The 14,920-nt window shown below is 63.4% G+C and overlaps 1 protein-coding gene across 1 annotated transcript; it reads right to left on the reverse strand.

Moving 5' to 3' along the window:
• Nucleotides 1–554: 554 nt before the first annotated feature.
• LOC122102048 (actin-58-like) lies at nt 555–14,539 on the reverse strand. Its single transcript, XM_042672569.1, has 8 exons — nt 14,423–14,539; nt 13,117–13,245; nt 11,208–11,318; nt 10,883–10,967; nt 8,725–8,883; nt 7,873–8,061; nt 1,311–1,492; nt 555–698 (listed from the first exon to the last, which is right to left on the reverse strand). The coding sequence occupies exons 1-8, from the start codon at nt 14,537–14,539 to the stop codon at nt 555–557; spliced, it is 1,116 nt and encodes a 371-aa protein (XP_042528503.1).
• Nucleotides 14,540–14,920: the final 381 nt, after the last annotated feature.

The raw sequence follows: 14,920 nt of genomic DNA on the forward strand, positions 1-14,920 counted from the left end.
TCACCCCGCCCCTGCGGCCCTGGCCCCACCCCTGCGGCCCTGGCCCCACCCCTGCGGTCCTGGCCCCGCCCCTGCAGTCCTCCCCCACCCCTGCAGTCCTCCCCCCACCCCTGCGGCCCTGGCACTTGAACTCAGCCTGGAGCTCGCAGGCAGGTGCACCATGCTCTGGACTTCCTGGGTCCCAGAACTGGGAGCCAAACAAACAAGCTTTTTCAAGTGGCAGGGAACAAATGGAGAGACCTACTGCATGTGGGCAGCGTCTGCCCTGCCCTCAAGTTTCCGGAGAGGAGACTCGGCAGGCTGAGACCTGCTCCAGCGTGAGGATGGCAGCCGGGGATGCTTGTTACGCGGCAGTGCTGAGCCGTCCTGACTGATGCCCAGGGCCGGCCAGAACCACGACCTGCACTAACACAGGAATGCGGGGAAGGTGCGGGAGGCTGTCCAAGGGCCCCGTCGGCCGGAGCTCATCTCTTTTATTGTACTCTGGAGGGGGGCGTTGCTGGAGCTGGTCCAGTGGCCACGGCTGCCACAGGCAGTGGCCCCAGGGCCTTGGCTCAGAAGCTCCGTCGGCTGAAGATGGAGGCACCCATGTCCTCATACTCTTTCCTGGTCACCCACAGGTCCTTGAACGTCGAGAGCGAGCACAAGATGGAGCCGCCGGTCCAGGCACTGTTCTTGGCATAGGGGGAGGTGGCCACCTACAGGGAGGGGAGGATGGGTGAAGGGAGGATGGGTGAGGGGAGACGGGGAGGAGGGAATGGGAAGGAGGGGGGTGCGGGGAGGAGAAATGAGGGAGGGAGGGATGTGGGGAGGAGGGATGGGAGAGGTGCAGGGAGGAGTGCAAGGAGGGGGGATGGGTACGGGGAGGGAGGGGTGCCATGAGGAGGGTGAGGGAGGAGGGAGGGGTTGCAGGGAGGAGGGGAGGGGTGGGGGAGGGAGGGACATGGAGGAGGGGAAGCGCAGGGAGGGCAGGAGCAGGGCCGGGAGGGCCCTGTGGCTCTGGGCCACCGTGCGCACTGGTGTGGCAGCGGTGCTTGTGCTTGTGCCGGGCACGCGGCACAGGGCTCCCAGGCGGGACGCGCGACCTCCTTTACAGACCAGCAGAATGAATCGGGCTGTGCCCACGTTCGGATCCACCCAGAGCTCTGCAGAGAGAGGTTCGGGGGGGGGGGGTCCTGAATAGTTGGTATTACAAGCGTGAGCTGCTGTGCCTAGCTTTTGTGCACTGGGGCTCCCGAAGGTCTGAGATATTCTAGAAAAGTCTGTAGAAGGGCCGCAGGAAGCCCCCCCCCCGGGCTGGGAGTGCACACCTTCACATGAAAGTAGCTGCAAGCCAGCCGGACCACTTCCCTCTGCAGCCTTTGCTTCAAGCCAGGGAAGCAACTGGTGCCTCCAGACAGCAAAATGTGGCCCAAGAGGGTCTTCCAGAAGATTCTGTCACAGGAGGTGATGGTGCGGAGGGTGAACATGTGGATCCCCTCGGTGCTTCTCCCTGTGGAGGGGTGAGGAGGGGGGACACCGCTGTGGAAAGGCAAGGAGGGAGGGCGCAGGCTGTGGAGGGGTGAGGAGGGAGGGCGCAGGCTGTGGAGGGGTGAGGAGGGGAGGGCGCGGGCTGTGGAGGGGTGAGGAGGGAGGGCGCAGGCTGTGGAGGGGTGAGGAGGGGAAGGCGCAGGCTGTGGAGGGGTGAGGAGGGGAGGGCGCAGGCTGTGGATGGGTGAGGAGGGGAGGGCGCGGGCTGTGGAGGGGTGAGGAGGGGAGGGCGCAGGCTGTGGAGGGGTGAGGAGGGGAGGGCGCGGGCTGTGGAGGGGTGAGGAGGGGAGGGCGCGGGCTGTGGAGGGGTGAGGAGGGGAGGGCGCGGGAAGTGGAGGGATGAGGAGGGGAGGGTGCAGGCTGTGGAGGGGTGAGGAGGTGGAGGGCACGGGCTGTGGAGGGGTGAGGAGGGGAGGGCGCAGGCTGTGGAGGGGTGAGGAGGGGAGGGCGCGGGCTGTGGAGGGGTGAGGAGGGGAGGGCGCATGCTGTGGAGGGGTGAGGAGGGGAGGGCACGGGCTGTGGAGGGGTGAGGAGGGGAGGGCGCAGGCTGTGGAGGGGTGAGGAGGGGGGGCGCAGGCTGTGGAGGGGTGAGGAGGGGAGTGACCAGGCTGTGGAGGGGTGAGGAGGGGAGGGCGCAGGCTGTGGATTGGTGAGGAGGGGAGGGCGCAGGCTGTGGAGGGGTGAGGAGGGGGGCGCGGGCTGTGGAGGGGTGAGGAGGGGAGGGTGCGGGCTGTGGAGGGGTGAGGAGGGGAGGGCGCAGGCTGTGGAGGGGTGAGGAGGGGGAGGGCGCAGGCTGTGGAGGGGTGAGGAGGGGGAGGGTGCGGGCTGTGGAGGGGTGAGGAGGGGAGTGACCAGGCTGTGGAGGGGTGAGGAGGGGAGTGACCAGGCTGTGGAGGGGTGAGGAGGGAAGGGCGCGGGCTGCTGAGGGGTGAGGAGGGGAGGGCGCAGGCTGTGGAGGGGTGAGGAGGGGAGGGCGCCGGCTATGGAGGGGTGAGGAGGGGGGTTGCAGGCTGTGGAGGGTGAGGAGGGGAGGGCGTAGGCTGTGGAGGGGTGAGGAAGGATGGCGCAGGCTGTGGAGGGGTGAGGAGGGGAGTGACCAGGCTGTGGAGGGGTGAGGAGGGGAAGGCGCAGGCTGTGGAGGGGTGAGGAGGGGAGTGACCAGGCTGTGGAGGGGTGAGGAGGGGAGTGACCAGGCTGTGGAGGGGTGAGGAGGGGAGGGTGCAGGCTGTGGAGGGGTGAGGAGGGGAGGGCGCAGGCTGTGGAGGGGTGAGGAGGGGAGGGCGCAGGCTGTGGAGGGTGAGGAGTGGAGGGCGCAGGCTGTGGAGGGGTGAGGAAGGATGGCGCAGGCTGTGGAGGGGTGAGGAGGGGAGGGCGCAGGCTGTGGAAGGGTGAGGAGGGGAGGGTGCAGGCTGTGGAGGGGTGAGGAGGGGAGGGCGCAGGCTGTGGAGGGGTGAGGAGGGGAGTGACCAGGCTGTGGAGGGGTGAGGAGGGGAGTGACCAGGCTGTGGAGGGGTGAGGAGGGGAGGGCGCAGGCTGTGGAGGGGTGAGGAGGGGAGGGCGCAGGCTGTGGAGGGGTGAGGAGGGGAGGGCGCAGGCTGTGGAGGGGTGAGGAGGGGGGCGCAGGCTGTGGAGGGATGAGGAGGGGAGGGCGCAGGCTGTGGAGGGGTGAGGAGGGGAGGGTGCAGGCTGTGGAGGGATGAGGAGGGGAGGGCGCGGGCTGTGGAGGGGTGAGGAGGGGAGGGCGCGGGCTGTGGAGGGGTGAGGAGGGGAGGGCGCGGGCTGTGGAGGGGTGAGGAGGGGAGGGCGCGGGCTGTGGAGGGGTGAGGAGGGGAGGGCGCGGGCTGTGGAGGGGTGAGGAGGGGGGCGCGGGCTGTGGAGGGGTGAGGAGGGGAGGGCGCGGGCTGTGGAGGGGTGAGGAGGGGAGGGTGCGGGCTGTGGAGGGGTGAGGAGGGGAGGGCGCGGGCTGTGGAGGGGTGAGGAGGGGAGGGCGCAGGCTGTGGAGGGGTGAGGAGGGGAGGGTGCGGGCTGTGGAGGGGTGAGGAGGGGGGCGCGGGCTGTGGAGGGGTGAGGAGGGGAGGGTGCGGGCTGTGGAGGGGTGAGGAGGGGAGGGCGCGGGCTGTGGAGGGGTGAGGAGGGGAGGGCGCAGGCTGTGGAGGGGTGAGGAGGGGAGGGCGCGGGCTGTGGAGGGGTGAGGAGGGGAGGGCGCGGGCTGTGGAGGGGTGAGGAGGGGAGGGCGCGGGCTGTGGAGGGGTGAGGAGGGGAGGGCGCGGGCTGTGGAGGGGTGAGGAGGGGAGGGCGCGGGCTGTGGAGGGGTGAGGAGGGGAGGGCGCGGGCTGTGGAGGCGTGAGGAGGGGAGGGCGCAGGCTGTGGAGGGGTGAGGAGGGGAGGGCGCAGGCTGTGGAGGAGTTAGGAGGGGAGGGCGCAGGCTGTGGAGGGGTGAGGAGGGGAGGGCGTAGGCTGTGGAGGGGTGAGGAGGGGAGGGCACGGGCTGTGGAGGGGTGAGGAGGGGAGTGACCAGGCTGTGGAGGGGTGAGGAGGGGAGGGCGCGGGCTGTGGAGGGGTGAGGAGGGGGGCGCGGGCTGTGGAGGGGTGAGGAGGGGAGTGACCAGGCTGTGGAGGGGTGAGGAGGGGAGTGACCAGGCTGTGGAGGGGTGAGGAGGGGAGGACGCAGGCTGTGGAGGGGTGAGGAGGGGAGGGCGCAGGCTGTGGAGGGTGAGGAGGGGAGTGACCAGGCTGTGGAGGGGTGAGGAGGGGAGGGCGCAGGCTGTGGAGGGGTGAGGAGGGGAGTGACCAGGCTGTGGAGGGGTGAGGAGGGGAGGGCGCGGGCTGTTGAGGGGTGAGGAGGGGAGGGCGCAGGCTGTGGAGGGGTGAGGAGGGGGGCGCGGGCTGTGGAGGGGTGAGGAGGGGAGTGACCAGGCTGTGGAGGGGTGAGGAGGGGAGTGACCAGGCTGTGGAGGGGTGAGGAGGGGAGGGCGCGGGCTGTTGAGGGGTGAGGAGGGGAGGGCGCAGGCTGTGGAGGGGTGAGGAGGGGAGGGCGCGGGCTGTGGAGGGGTGAGGAGGGGAGGGCGCAGGCTGTGGAGGGGTGAGGAGGGGAGGGCGCAGGCTGTGGAGGGGTGAGGAGGGGAGGGCGCAGGCTGTGGAAGGGTGAGGAGGGGAGGGTGCAGGCTATGGAGGGGTGAGGAGGGGAGGGCGCAGGCTGTGGAGGAGTTAGGAGGGGAGGGCGCGGGCTGTGGAGGGGTGAGGAGGGGAGGGCGCAGGCTGTGGAGGGGTGAGGAGGGGAGGGCGCAGGCTGTGGAGGGGTGAGGAGGGGAGGGCGCAGGCTGTGGAGGGTGAGGAGTGGAGGGCGCAGGCTGTGGAGGGGTGAGGAGGGGAGGGCGCAGGCTGTGGAGGGGTGAGGAGGGGAGGGCACAGGCTGTGGAGGGGTGAGGAGGGGAGGGCACGGGCTGTGGAGGGGTGAGGAGGGGAGTGACCAGGCTGTGGAAGGGTGAGGAGGGGGGCGCGGGCTGTGGAGGGGTGAGGAGGGGAGGGCGCAGGCTGTGGAGGGGTGAGGAGGGGAGGGCGCAGGCTGTGGAGGGGTGAGGAGGGGAGGGTGCGGGCTGTGGAGGGGTGAGGAGGGGAGGGCGCAGGCTGTGGAGGGGTGAGGAGTGGAGGGCACGGGCTTTGGAGGGGTGAGGAGTGGAGGGCGCGGGCTGTGGAGGGGTGAGGAGGGGAGTGACCAGGCTGTGGAGGGGTGAGGAGGGGAGGGCGCGGGCTGTGGAGGGGTGAGGAGGGGAGTGACCAGGCTGTGGAAGGGTGAGGAGGGGGGCGCGGGCTGTGGAGGGGTGAGGAGGGGAGGGCGCAGGCTGTGGAGGGGTGAGGAGGGGAGGGCGCAGGCTGTGGAGGAGTTAGGAGTGGAGGGCACGGGCTTTGGAGGGGTGAGGAGGAGGGTGCGGGCTGTGGAGGGGTGAGGAGGGGAGGGCGCGGGCTGTGGAGGGGTGAGGAGGGGAGGGCACGGGCTGTGGAGGGGTGAGGAGGGGAGTGACCAGGCTGTGGAGGGGTGAGGAGGGGAGTGACCAGGCTGTGGAGGGGTGAGGAGGGGAGGGTGCAGGCTGTGGAGGGGTGAGGAGGGGAGTGACCAGGCTGTGGAAGGGTGAGGAGGGGAGTGACCAGGCTGTGGAGGGGTGAGGAGGGGAGGGTGCAGGCTGTGGAGGGGTGGAGGTTGAGGGCGCAGGCTGTGGAGGGGTGAGGAGGGGAGGGCGCAGGCTGTGGAGGGGTGAGGAGGGGAGGGCGCAGGCTGTGGAGGGGTGAGGAGGGGAGGGCGCGGGCTGTGGAGGGGTGAGGAGGGGAGGGTGCGGGCTGTGGAGGGGTGAGGAGGGGAGGGACCACGCTGTGGAGGGGTGAGGAGGGGAGGGCGCAGGCTGTGGAGGGGTGAGGAGGGGAGGGCGCAGGCTGTGGAGGGGTGAGGAGGGGAGGGCGCAGGCTGTGGAGGGGTGAGGAGGGGGGCGCGGGCTGTGGAGGGGTGAGGAGGGGAGTGACCAGGCTGTGGAGGGGTGAGGAGGGGAGTGACCACGCTGTGGAGGGGTGAGGAGGGGTGAGGAGGGGGGCGCCCCGTGTGGCTTGTAGGCCGGCTCCTGGGCCCTCCCTCTGGTGGAGGCACAGGGCAGCAGGAGCTCAGGGTCACAGGGAGCCCTGTGGCCAGCGGAGAAGGTTCCACAGCACCCAGGGCACAGCCCTGGGGAGTCAACCCGCAGGGGCTGCACCGAGGACTCCACAGGCTGAGGCCTGGGCCGCTCTGGTCTGTGATCCTCTGGATCTCAGCCTGTGGAGTAGCCAGGCAGGATTACAAGCATGGCCACTGGGGCCTGGCCTTGCCGGTTATTTCTCAGTAAGCCCTCACCTCCCACCCAAGGGTGGTGTGTGCAGAGACCCGGAGCTGGCTGCCCGAGGCTTCCCGGCACTGCAGGGAGGGCGGGCCTTGAATTGAGATCCTCCCAAGTCAGCCTCCAAAGAAGCTAGGATTACAGGTGTGAGCCACTGAGCCCGAGGGTTTAGTCAACTCAATGCTCAAAGCCTCTACAGACATCAGATTTTTTAACGTTCCTTCCAAATCTAGTGTTTTCTACTTTGAATATCATCATTTTTTGTGGCAGTTCTGGGCCTTGAACTTAGGGCCTATATATGGTCCAAAAGCCTTTTTTTTTTTTTTAAACTCAAGACTGGTGCTCTACCACTTGAACCACAGCTCCACTTCTGGCTTTTTGCTGGCTAATTGGGGATGAGAGTCTCACAGACTCTCCTGCTCAGGCTGGCTCTGCGCCACAATTCTCGAGTCCTGGCCACTTGTGTGGCTGGGTGCCAGGCGTGGGCCACAACCCCTTCAGCTTGGCTGTCACAACTTTTTATAGTTCAAATTATTTTGTTGAGTAAGTGAGGCTACAAATACTCAAAGATTGATCACACGTGACCGCGACCAAGCGTGGTGAATATACACGTTAAAATACAGGATTTCAAACACAAAATGTGTGCGATTTGCCAATTGTGTCTCCCTGCCTTAAAAGCTGCCTCCCCACAAAAGCAGGTAATAGCCGGGCGCCAGTGGCTCACGCCTGCGATCTCAGCTACTCAGGAGGCTGAGATCTGAGGGCTACGGTTTACTGTCAACCCAGGAAGGAAAGTCTATGACTCTTCATTGAGCCACCAAAAGACTGGAAGTGAGGCTGTGGCTGAAGTGGTAGAGTGCCAGCCTTGAGTGAAAATGCTCAGGGACACGCCCAGGCCTGAGTTCAAGTCCCAGTACCAGTACACATATGCAGTGCACATTTGCGCACATGTACACACACACACACACACACATGCACACGTACACACGCAGAGCAAATGATGCCCAGAAAACATTAAAATTAGCACGCTTAAATGAAACGGTGAAGAGAAGCCTTGCATTTGCCAGAGGGAGGCGAGTCTCTAGCCCGGGTTCATCATGGAAAAATGACTCCCACATTCCCAGGGCGCCGAGCGCCGTGTCCTGGGCATACCGGCCGTCCCTGGCACCCAGGCTCTGGGCTCACATGCTCATGGATACCAAATGTCTACAGTTCCTTGCCCCAGGGGGTCCTGAGGGCCAGCGTGCCCCGAGTCACTCTGGCAGCAGGCGCAGGAAGAGCTGTCCTTGGTTGTTGGAGCTAGGGTCTCACTGTGTAGCCCAGGCCAGGCTCCCATGCACGGTCCTCCCGCCTCTGTCTGGACGGCAGGTGTGAGCCACCTCGCCCCGCCTCCATTTGCTGCTCAAACCGGCATCCCCCCCCTTGCCCACCCCAGCGCCTGCTTTCCGGTAACCCGGGCTGATCTGCTCCCTCGCGGGCTCACCTATTAGGCTGGTCTGGAAAAGGGCCTCGGGGCACAGGAAGGCCTCATGGCCCAGGCTGACCTCCCGGCCGTCGGGCAGCTGGAAGGTCTTCTGCTGGGAAAGCGCCCGGCTGCTCTCCTTTTCCTTGTCAAAGTCCTGCGCCACGAAGCAGCACTTCTCCTTCATGTTCCTGATGCACTCTCGGTCAGCTGCAGGACCAGAGGGGGCGGGGCGTGGGGCCAGAGCCAGCTGTCCACACGGGGCAGCAGCGCAGGCGGCCTGTGCCGGGGCAGGCCCGGGACAGGAGGAGGGAAGGGAAACAGAGCTTCCGGAGCCACAAGGCCGCGCAGGGCCGGGCAATGTGGGCATCTTCCCCACGGGGTGTGCACGGAGGGGGAGGCTCGAGACCCAACTGGACTTAATTGTAACCCCCACGCCTGCGCCCGTCCACATCTGTCCCGCCAGAGCCGCAGGCGCTCCCAGCTCTCCTGCCGGCCACGCCCACCGCCCCTACCTGCACGCGGGCTCTCCCCTCCCACCTGCCCCTGGGCTTCAGGACAACACCAGATTCACATGGCATCTCTGCCAGTTGCCAAGTGACTGGATCTAGGCAGATTCTTGACCTTCTTAGACGCTCTCTTCCTGGAGCTGGAGGACCACCATCCCCACCCCCGTCATCATCCTCAAAGTCATTGCTCTCTGGTGGGTTCCCTGCCGCTCCGCTCCGTGTCCCTAACTGTAGGCAGACTGAAGTAGGATCTGAATGCTGGTGCAGCAGGCCCGGCTTGCAGACGGCGGCACAGGCCGAAGCGCCCACAGAGGTCTCTACCCCGGCCCGGCTCAGCCGCTCACTGAGCGCCGCGGTTTCCTACCTGTGCCCAGGAGCAGGTTCCCCCTGTCTAGCAGGTGCATGAGGTGGAAGGTGAGGTCTTGGCCGGCGATGTCGAGCTTGGTGGTGGAGCGACTCAAAGGACAGCCATCGATGACGGGCACAAAGTAAGTCATGCCCTCTCCAGACTCGATCGTCATCCCTAGATCAGAGAACATGCGGGCGGTCACGAAGCGCGCACGGTGGGTGCGCTCCTCCTCCACGGTCAGGTCTGTGGGGGGAGAGGAAGGCCAAGGGTCAAGGTCAACCTCTTCCTCTGAAGGCAGGGCAGGACGCTGACCGTTTTACAGTAGAAGCCCATAGATCCCATTAAGCCAGATGTGACTGAAGTGGTCGAGCACCTGCCCAGCAAGCAGGAGGCTGTGAGTTCAAACCCCAGCACGTGCATGTATGTGAGGAGAGAGACACGGGCAGAGAATGACAGAGGGGGGGAGGGAGAAAGAGAGATACAGAGAGAGACAAGATAGAGTGACCGAGACAGACAGACAGACACCAGCCACTCCCTGTCCAGCTGTTTACCCAAAAAGAGTGAGAGCTTCTGGCCACACGAAGACGTGCACACAAATGGCCCTGGCAGTGCTATTCATAATAGGCCCAATTCCAGTCATTCGTGGATAAACAGGCAAAGTGTGGGGCGTTCACACGGGGAGCCTACTCAGCAAGAACGAGAATCAACTTTGGAGACATACAATTAATCAGACACGTCTGCCAGCCAGTGTGCAGATCGAAAACAGGCACAGAAGAGTCCTCACATCGCAGTTCCATTTATACAAAACCTAAAGACGCGAACCCGTGTCTCTGCATGGGCTGAGGCCGGCTGCAGACAGATCGGGAGCAGAACGGAACACTGGTTCTGGTGGGTTCATAGTGCATCCAGAGTCAGTAAGAGGTGGTTCACCTGACACCCGTACACGCAGGGGGAGGGAGGGAGGGAGAGAAGGAGAGAGGGAGAGAGAGAGAGAGAGAGAGAACCTGACACCCGTACACGCAGGGCGAGAGAGAGAAACCCGCACACGCAAGGAGAGAGAGAGAGAGAGAGAGTGTCTTTAAGTAGTTGTACAGAGGAGTTTCCATTCCATAAAGCCGTTGATGAATACAGCATGTCTGGATCGAGGTTGCCCCTTTCAGCAGCCTCACCCAGCCCGGGCTCCTGTATCTTCCTCAGCAAAGCCAGTGAAGAAGACAGCTCCTGCCTGAAATCCCAGCTCTCAGGAGGCTGAGCTCTGAGGCTCAAAGTTTGAAGCCAGCCTGGGCAAAAATGCTTGTGAGACTGATATCCCAAGTGGTAGAGCGTCTGCCTTGAGTGAAAAAACTAAGGGACAGTGCCCAGCGCCCAGGTCCTGAGACTGGCACAAAAAGGAGAAAGAGGAGGAGGAGGAGGAGGGTGGAGAAGGAGTGAGAGGGATGGGGGAAGGAAGAAGAGAAGGGAGGAGGGGGAATGGGGAGAAGGGAGGGGGAGGAGAGGAGAGGAGGAAGGAGAGGATGAGGAGGAGGCGAAGGGAAGAAGGGGGAAGGAGGAGAAAGGGAAGGGAAGGAAGAGGGGGGGTAGCGAGGAGGGGAAGGGAAGGAATAGGGGAGGGGGAAGAGGGGACAGTAGGAGGGGAAGAAGAGGAGAAGGGAAGGGGAGAGGTGGAGGAAGGGGAGAGGGAGAGGGAGGAGAAGGAGGAAACGTAGAGGGGGAGAGGAGGGAGGAAGAGTAGGGGGAGGAAGAGAAGAAGGGGGAGGAAGAAGGCGGAAGGGGAGAAGGAAGGGGAAAAGGAAGGGGAGGGGGAGGAGGAAGAAGAGGGGGGAGGAAGAGAAAGGGAGGAGGGGAGGGCGAGGAGGAGGAACAGGAGGAAGAACAAGAGGAAGAGATGGAGGAGGAGGAGGAAGAAGAGAGGTAGAGAAGATGGAGGAGGGGAAGGAGATGGAAGAAGAGGAGAAACGGGGAGGAGGAGGAGGGGAGGAGGAGGAGGAGGAAGAGGAGGAGGAGCAGTAGCAGCAGGAGGAGGAGGAGGAGCAGCAGCAGCAGCAGCACCGTGAGGGATGGAAGGAAGGCGTTAGACAGGCTTGGGGGGCTGGCCTTTGTGTCTGTCGGGGACTGCTGTCAGGGCCGGGGCTGTGTGTGCTGTGGGGTAGACCCTGCAGAGGGGCCCACTCACCGGAGGTGTGGCCCGAGGCAAACATGGCGAGCACTCCCTGGTTGGCTAAGTGCAGGGCAGGCACTTTGAAGGTCTCGAACAGGATCTGGGGAGAAACACAAGCAGGCCGACAGCCTGGCGGCCCGGGAGGCCACCGCTCTGCCCACGGCCCAGGCTCCACGCAGGGGCCAGTGATGGGCTCCAGCCTCCCTCTCAGCCACCCCGTAGACATGCTAGCCATAACCTGCCCCTCCATGGCCAGCAGGACTCATGGGAGCCTCCCTGGCTCCGAAGGCAGTCAGAGCTCCAAGGGACACCCCACAGCATGTCCAGCAGGGGCTGTTACCTGAGATGCAATCTCTTTGACAGAGAAGGGGATTAAAGGTGGCTCTGACAGCATCAGAGGATGTTCCTTGGGGTTGCTGTGGAGCAGGTGATAGAAGGAGTAATGCCAAATCTGGAGGAGAGAGAGTAGGGTAAGCCACTACTGTGAGAGAAGGGAGCCAGCTCTACAGCCAGATGCCGTCATCCATCTGTCCCTCCATCATCCACCCATCTGTGTGTTATCCATCCATCCATCCATCCATCATCCACCCATCATCTATCATTCATCCATTCACCCATCTAACCACCTGTCCATCCACCATCCATCCACCCATCCATCATCCATCCATCCATCCATCCATCCATCCACCCATCCATCCACCCATCCATCATCCATCCATCTATCCACCCATCCATTCATCATCCATCCATCCACCCACCCATCCATCCACCATCCATCCACCCATCCATCATCCATCCATCCATCCATCATCCATCCACCCATCCATCCACCCATCCATCATCCATCCATCCATCCACCCATCCATTCATCATCCATCCATCCACCCATCCATCCATCCATCCATCCACCCATCCATCCATCCACCCATCCATCATCCATCCATCCATCCACCCATCCATCCACCCATTCATCATCCATCCATCGTCTATCATTCATCCATTCACCCATCTAACCATCTGTCCATCTACCATCCATCCACCCATCCATTCATCATCCATCCATCCACCCACCCATCCATCCATCCATCCATCCATCCACCCATCCATCCATCCACCCATCCATCCACCCATCCATCCATCCATCCATCCATCCATCCACCCATCCATTCATCATCCATCCATCCACCCATCCATCCATCCATCCATCCATCCATCCACCCATCCATCCATCCACCCATCCATCCACCCATCCATCCATCATCCATCCATCCATCCATCCACCCATCCATTCATCATCCATCCATCCACCCATCCATTCATCATCCATCCATCCACCCATCCATCCATCCATCCATCCATCCACCCATCCATTCACCCATCCATCCACCCATCCATCCATCCACCCATTCATCATCCATCCATCTACCCATCCATCATCCATCCACCCATCCATCATCCATCCATCCATTCATCATCCATCCATCATCCATCCATCCACCCATCCACCCATCCATCCACCCATCCATCCAACCATCCATCCATGTGTTTACCATCTCTTGTATCTGCCTGTCTACTGTCTATCTGCCATCCCTGCGTCGTCTACCATCTCTGTATCTACCATATGTCACCTGTGTACCTATTGCCTGCTCTACTGCATCTGTCACCTACACATTCATCATCTCTTCCCCATCACATATTGTCTGTCATCTAACCTGTCCATCTGTCTACCTAAAGAAGCAGTACAAGGACTGGGAAGGTGGCTCAGTGGTAGAGTGTTTGCCTGGCAACCACTGGGATCGATTCCTCAGCACCCCATAAGCAGTAAAGGCCAGAAGTGGCGCTGTGGCTCAAGTGGTAGAGCGCTAGCCTTGAACTGAAGTGAGCAGGAACAGCGCCCAGGCCCAGAATTCGGGCCCCACGACCGACACAAAAGAAAAAAAAAAGCAGCAGCGGCAGCAGCACAAATCTGAGGGTTCTATGGCCAAAGATTCAAACAGCAAGGGCAGAGACTTTCCAGAGGAGCTCCGTAAGCAGCAGAGGAGGAAGGGCTCGAGCTCAGGGCTGAGGCTGAGGCCACCCGGGTGCTGTCTGGAGGGACTGACAGCAAGAGAGGCAAAGTCCCGGCGGCCCCACCCTGGGGTCCCCTGCCGGGGCCCAGGCCCACCCCCAGGTCCTGGCCATCCAGGGGCCCAGAGGGAGCTGCCCTCAGCCCCACCACTGTCCCAGCCCCTGTGGGAGCTGCACCCCACCTTTTCCAGGTCATCCCAGCTGTGGATGGCTCCCCGGCTGATGGGGTAGTGCAGGCTGAGTTTCTCCAGATTCTGGTAGACCTCGCTGCCAATGAACCAATCCTCTTCCTCCAGGCCCACAAACACCCTCTGGAAAACACAGGCAGGTGCATTGGCCTTGGGAGGCCGTTAGGGCCAGACCCCTGCCCTCCGCTTTCCTGTGACTGAATGCCGAGCAGCCACTGGCAGCGGGCTCTGGTCCTAGATGGGGCACCAGGCCCCTCTTCAACCCTGCGCAGTTTCAATAAGAGCTTTTAGTGCCGGCTGCCAGTGGCTCACGCCTGTCATCCTAGCTATTTGAGAGGCTGAGATCTGAGGATCACAGTTTGAAGCCAGCACAGGCTGGAAAATCCCCCAAAGACTCATCTCCAATTAAGCAATCAAAAACCAGAAGTGGCGCCACGGCTCAACGTGGTAGAGGGCTAGCCTTGGGCAAAAGAGCTCAGGGACCGCGCCCAGGCCCTGAGTTCAAGCCCCACAAGTGCCAAAAAAATAAAAAATAAGAGGCGCTTTTAGCACAGTCTGCGGGGTGAAGCGCTCATCTGGCTGCGCCTGCGTGGAGAGCCACGTGTCGGGAAGGCTGGGGGGAGGGGTGCGCCGACTTGCAAGGCCGGCTGGGGAAGGGTCTGCCGCTGGTTTTGAGCAAGGCAACCAGGCTGAGCTCCACACAGATCAGCTCTTCCTATCGCTCCGGAGGGACTTGCCAACGGACTGGCCTGACTGGCCTCGGGTGAACAGACCGCCTCGGGAGGGAGGGGAGAGAGTGTGGACAGAGCTGCGCCTCCCAGGGCTGCCGGTGCCAGAGTCGCCAGGCCAGCATGCCGGAGGGGGCGGGGACCTCCCTGGCTCTACCAGTGCCTGCCTCAGGCCTCAGGCCTCCCCCACTGCCCCGGCCTTTTCCTGTCCTCCTGGGTCCAGGGGACATGGCCAGGAGCAGCCCCTCTGAGTGCTGCCATTGCGCGGCAGCCCCCTTCCCGGTGTCCCCCAGGAGGCTAGCTGGGCCCCAAGGGCAGCTGCCCTCTAGGGAACGGCAGGGTGTGAACCCCTAGCCCGCTCTCCCAGGATGGGGTAACACTTAGAAACAAGATCCTGGCAGATGACCGACTTTACAGAGGGTCACGCGGGGGGGGGGGGGCGAACCCACAAACCAGGGAGCGGCCAGTCCTTCCTGAGTGGTCTGTGATGGAGGTTCGGGGGCGGGGCCCGGCTGGGCAGCTGAGGCCACAGCCAATATGCTCCCCTCCCCGAGCCCAGCCCCCCCACTCACGTCGTGCCGAAGCTTTCCCAGGACGGTGGGGAAGACGCCCAGCGGGTCCTTGTTCCCGGCAAAGCCCACTTTGCTGAAGCCAGAGCCATAGTCACAGACAATGGGCACCCGGTCCATCGCGCTGCGCCCGAGCACCGCTGCGGGAGACAGCTCTGGGTCACTCGTGCCGCTGGTCCTTGGCCAGGCCCTGGGGATCAGAGCCACAGGCTCCCCACACCCCAACAGGGCCTGGGGCTCAGAGCACGGCTGCGGGAGACAGCCCTGGGTCACTCGTGCCGCTGGTCCTTGGCCAGGCCCCGGGGATCAGAGCCACAGGCTCCCCACACCCCAACAGGGCCTGGGGCTCAGAGGGGTGTGAAGGGGCTTCCCAGAGAGGCTGCCCTGGACACAGAGGCTGGGGAGGCTCCTGGGCTGGGCCTTGGCACCTCCCCTGGCTGTTGATCCTACCCTATAATCTATTTCCTTATCTTTCCACCCAACCATCCATCTACCCATTTA

The sequence above is a fragment of the Dipodomys spectabilis genome, unplaced genomic scaffold (assembly GCF_019054845.1).
Source record: "Dipodomys spectabilis isolate Male_0828 unplaced genomic scaffold, ASM1905484v1 ptg000728l, whole genome shotgun sequence".
Classification (NCBI taxonomy): Eukaryota; Metazoa; Chordata; class Mammalia; order Rodentia; family Heteromyidae; genus Dipodomys; species Dipodomys spectabilis.